This window comes from Drosophila obscura, unplaced genomic scaffold (assembly GCF_018151105.1).
Source record: "Drosophila obscura isolate BZ-5 IFL unplaced genomic scaffold, ASM1815110v1 contig_36, whole genome shotgun sequence".
Classification (NCBI taxonomy): domain Eukaryota; kingdom Metazoa; phylum Arthropoda; class Insecta; order Diptera; family Drosophilidae; genus Drosophila; species Drosophila obscura.
This window is the reverse complement of record NW_024542824.1, coordinates 1,832,918-1,837,241: the sequence shown is the minus strand read 5'-3', so window position 1 is coordinate 1,837,241 and position 4,324 is coordinate 1,832,918. Positions and strand designations below refer to the sequence as shown.

At 50.3% G+C, this 4,324-nt stretch overlaps 1 protein-coding gene across 1 annotated transcript; it reads left to right on the top strand.

Annotated features, from left to right (window-relative positions):
• Positions 1-2,967: 2,967 nt before the first annotated feature.
• Positions 2,968-4,100, top strand: LOC111079473. The gene is made up of 2 exons (XM_022374667.2): positions 2,968-3,752; positions 3,807-4,100. Exons 1-2 carry the CDS (start codon positions 3,085-3,087, stop codon positions 3,898-3,900), a joined length of 762 nt encoding a protein of 253 aa, XP_022230359.2. The 5' UTR covers positions 2,968-3,084; the 3' UTR covers positions 3,901-4,100.
• The last annotated feature ends 224 nt before the right edge of the window (positions 4,101-4,324 follow it).

The window sequence follows — 4,324 nt, the reverse complement described above, 5'->3', positions numbered from 1 at the left end:
CTGCTCTCCACATATTTATCAAAATGAAAAGCAGCCAAGTCGGAATCCGGAGTGCGACCCACAGCTCGGAGAGCGAGAGGAGGCAGGCACGAAGCGAAAACAAAGCTCAAGGGAGACCCGAACGGGATGCCGATGCCCCTTGCCACCCCTTGGCCCATCGCACTGCAGGGCAGCGAGCAAGCAGACATTTTTTTTTTTGTTGGCCCTTCATGGCAATGTCACGACGCGGGCTGAATGTTAAAAATTCCTTGATAAATTATATGACACGGCATCATGTGTCACACGGGGGTGGGGGATGGGGGTGGTGACAGCAGCAGGAGCAGCCAAAGTAGGCGTCCCGAATCGGGGGCACAAACACAAATAGACGGACGTGCAAGGTTGTGTGGAGATGACGGAGCTGTCAGATTCGGTGGCAGCGCAAGTGGGAAATAATTTGAATAATCTTCGTTACTGGGGGGAATTTGTCTATAGCTGCCGGGCTCTGATTCGCGAATTCGGGTGCGGCGGGGTGCGGGGGCGGATCGTACTCCAGACTCGTACCTGGACGCGACATCCGTGATTGCTGCTGGCAACGAAATGTGTAAAAATATTTCATCTTTATGGCTTTAATATCCTGTATGGCTGGCTGCAAGCAGCTGCCAATATTCCGCCCTTCCTCCGTCCGTCCGTCTGCACTTTGCGCTAAATTTCAAAGGGGATCAATGCGAGCGAAGCCTGCCCAAACATATTAACTTAATATTTCTGCCCCCCGGCCACCAAAAAACCCCGCCAAAGGAGCCAACAAAAGGACCGTTCGGCAGGAGCGTTATGGGAGCTTGTTTGTACGCGTATGAAATGACATTTTAATGCCACGTTATATTTTCATTGTTGTTGCTGCTTGTCACCATTGTTGGTGTTTCTTGCCGCCCTCCGCCCACACCACAGGCCAGGCCAGGCATGCCACAAGCAAGCAGCGAGCAAGCAGCGAGCGAGCATCGAACGGTTTGTGGCAACATGTAAAATCCATTTATTTTGACATGAAACACATAAATCTATATTTGATCCATTTCTTTCTTTCTCTCACCCACACACACACACACACACACACTGACACACACGTGCAGCAAGCAAGCCAAGGGATGGCAAGGTGGCAAGGTGACGGGGAAAGAAGGTGTAAAGTCATTTCCTTGGCTCTATAGAAATTCCCTGCGGCTGCTCGGGCTGCTCGGGCTGCTCGGGCTTTGTCTGCGTGGCTGCTTTAAAAAATCAAATTCGACGTTTCTTATAGAAAATGACATTTATGCTTTTCAATTTCACGTTGCGTTCACTCGCATTACGAGCATCATTCTGCCCCATGTGGTGCATGGAGCATCCACCATGGAGCGTCTCCTAATTGAACTTAGCTCTGGGATAAGACCCAGATAAGAGTGCTCGGAATCTAGTTTGTCAGCCATCGATGATGGGATGGTGACTCCAGACTGCTGACTCCTGACTCCTGACAGGACAGGACAGGGCGCCGCACTCCCTGTGTGCTTGCCATGGAAACTGGAGCCTTCAGTCTCGGGTATCATTGCCAGGGCAGCAGCAGCAGCAGCATAATTGATTATACACAGTGGCTGCAGATACCAGACCAACAGTGCATCTAGCTGCAACATAAACAGAACGCTGGGACGCTGCGATGCTGCCACGCCTCTACCAGGCCACGCCCGAGCCACAGAGAAACAAGTGTGTGTGTGTCATTAGTACTCTTCATTCGGAGCTGCAGTTGGGGCACGGCACTTGCCACAGCTGCCCTGAATGGATACCCATGAGGCGAGGCCAGGCCAGGCCTTGATTGGTCTTGGGATATGCTCAGATTTAAGGGCATTTGGGCCTCGACTCCGACAAACTGTTAATATGAATTATGTTGTAAGCAATGTTGCAACAATATTTGCTACGCAAATGTCGCCCTGCAGCGGCAGCGGCAGGGGGTGTGGGCGGTGCTTTCCTCTCTAATCCACGACTGTGTGTGATCCTGATTCTACGTCTCCTGCCTGCTGCTTGCTGCCTCTCTGCTGCTGGGTTGTGTTGCTGCTTAAACAGCATGGATGCTGTTTCTGCTTGGCCTGCGCTTCGATGATTAATTATATTGCTTTTGTTCTGTTCGGTTCTGTTCTGTTCTGTATATCTGCTGCTGCGTCTTTTGCAATTCAACTGAGTGTGCTTTCCATTTGTCAGAGAGGGAGAGAGAGAGAGAGGGGAGAGAGAGAGAGGGAGAGAGAGAGGGAGAGAGAGGGAGAGTGGGTGTGTGGGTGGGTGTATCTGCGAATGTTTCAACTTTGTTGGCCTGCTCGTAGCCCGTTGCCCGTTACCCGTATCTTGTGCTGCAGCCGACGCATATAATTTATACATATAGACACACACACACACACACATAAATATATGTGCATATATATGTATAGTATATATGTACATACATATATATAGTAGTGCAGGCAATTTACATTGTTCGCCAACGCAGCATTCAAACAATGCGGTTGTGCACTCCCACACACACACACACACACACACAGACACACACACATGCAATTACATTCGCGACGGGTGGTGGAGGGTGTCAGCTGCAGCGGCAGCAGCAGCAGCAGCAGCAGCAACAACAACAACAATGGCTACACACGTTTATTGTATTTGACATTGTTTCAAAAGTTAAGTTGGCTGTGGCCACACATCAGCTCACTCACTCAACTTGTGTGCTGGTCTGTGTGTGGTGTGTGTGTGTGTGTGCTGGTATGTGTGTGTGTGGAATGAAATCATAAATCTGGAATTGCAATTGTAATCATGTTCTGCCCGCAACGAGTGGACGAGGACGACAACGACGACGACGACGCTAAATAGTTGCATCTGCCAAAAAGGTTTAAAGGTTTATTTCACATACATATTTCATCCTCGCAATGTGCTCAAATCGAGTGAAGTGAAGTGGAGTGAAGTGAAGTGAAGTGGAGCAGTAGGCTTTGCCCCTCAAACTAATTTACATCAGTCGGTCAGTCGTGTCGTCAGACCTTTTTTTTGGTATGAACAAAATTTTTGTTTGGAATTAACGCAAGCTCTGAACTGAAGTGCAGTGGAATGGCTCTCAAGAAGAAAGCACAGACCAAGGCGTCGCCCAAGAAGAGGGGGAAGGGCAAGAGTTCCCCAGTGCTGAAGAAGAAGAAGCCCCAAAAGGTGCCCAAGTCCAGCCCCAAGCAGCAGAGCCAGCTGAAGACTCTGTTCAGAGCCTCCAAGTTCAAGACCACATCCCAAGGCAATCCGGTCAAGCGGCAGGCGCCGGTGCCGCCCAAACAGCGAGTGTGGCGCAAGACGATCGTCCGCAACAAGCCGAAGAAGAAGGAGGTGAAGCTTCCGAGACTCTTTCGAGCGGATCGTCGGACCGGCCTGCCCGTCGACTATGAGCGCACCGTGGAGCACGTGATGCACTACGTGAATCCTTATATCGGCAGCAGGCGCAAGCGCACTCCCGAGGAGGAGCTGGAGGAGGTCATGACCCGCATGTTCGTTGAGTTGATTCAGCAGGGAGGTGCTCATCAGGATCCCTGCCACATAGCCCAGCAGCTGCGCTCGATGCTGCAGAAAGGCCAGTGCAACGGCATCGGCAAGGGCAACGGCAACGGCAACGGCAAGGGGAACGGCCAGTGCATTGGAAACTGCAACTGTCAGTTGGGAGAGAAGTGCACCAAGAGTCCGCGGAGTGATGGGCGCAGGGAGAACGCAGAACTGAGCGATTTCTACAGCGCGTGGTGAGTGGCTGTGGATGGGGATTCGAGTATTTTGATTGCCTCTTTCTTTGACAGCAAACGGGGACCCCCGGCGACCATCAGCCCCCTCCTGGGTCCCACCCGCAAGAGCCGGTTCAACTACAACCAACTGAAGATAAGGAGCATTTAGGGCCACCTTTTGCCCTCTCGCCCTGTCCTTAGACGTAGCCATAAATTGTAGTTGCAGATGTTTTTATTGAGTCAAAGAGTTCGCCTTGATTGATCAATCAATAGCAATCAATGGCTTGGCTCACCGGTAAATTAATCGAGTTATGGTCTTGGCAAACCCGAAAGACAAATGTCGGTAAATAAATGAAATTCCACAGCCCAGTCCATTCCACCAGCTGCCTGCTCGTACATATTTGGGTGCTGCAACTTCATCAAATGCAAATACATGCAACATTGATGTGGCAGCTATGCCAAGCAATGCCTCAAATTAAATTTGCAAATTCTGTTGCATGAATGCAACATTTTCCGGCTCTCCTAAAAATAATAATAGCTGCCTGCCGTAAATAAATTTGGATTCGTATTCGAATTCGTACAAAGTGCAGTGT

Bases quoted from the DNA above. Each gene is read 5' to 3' on its own strand.
- LOC111079473 (XM_022374667.2), top strand. From the start codon at position 3,085: ATGGCTCTCAAGAAGAAAGCACAGACCAAGGCGTCGCCCAAGAAGAGG. The intron at 3,753-3,806 runs GTGAGTGGCTGT...TTTCTTTGACAG, and splicing joins AGCGATTTCTACAGCGCGTG to CAAACGGGGACCCCCGGCGA.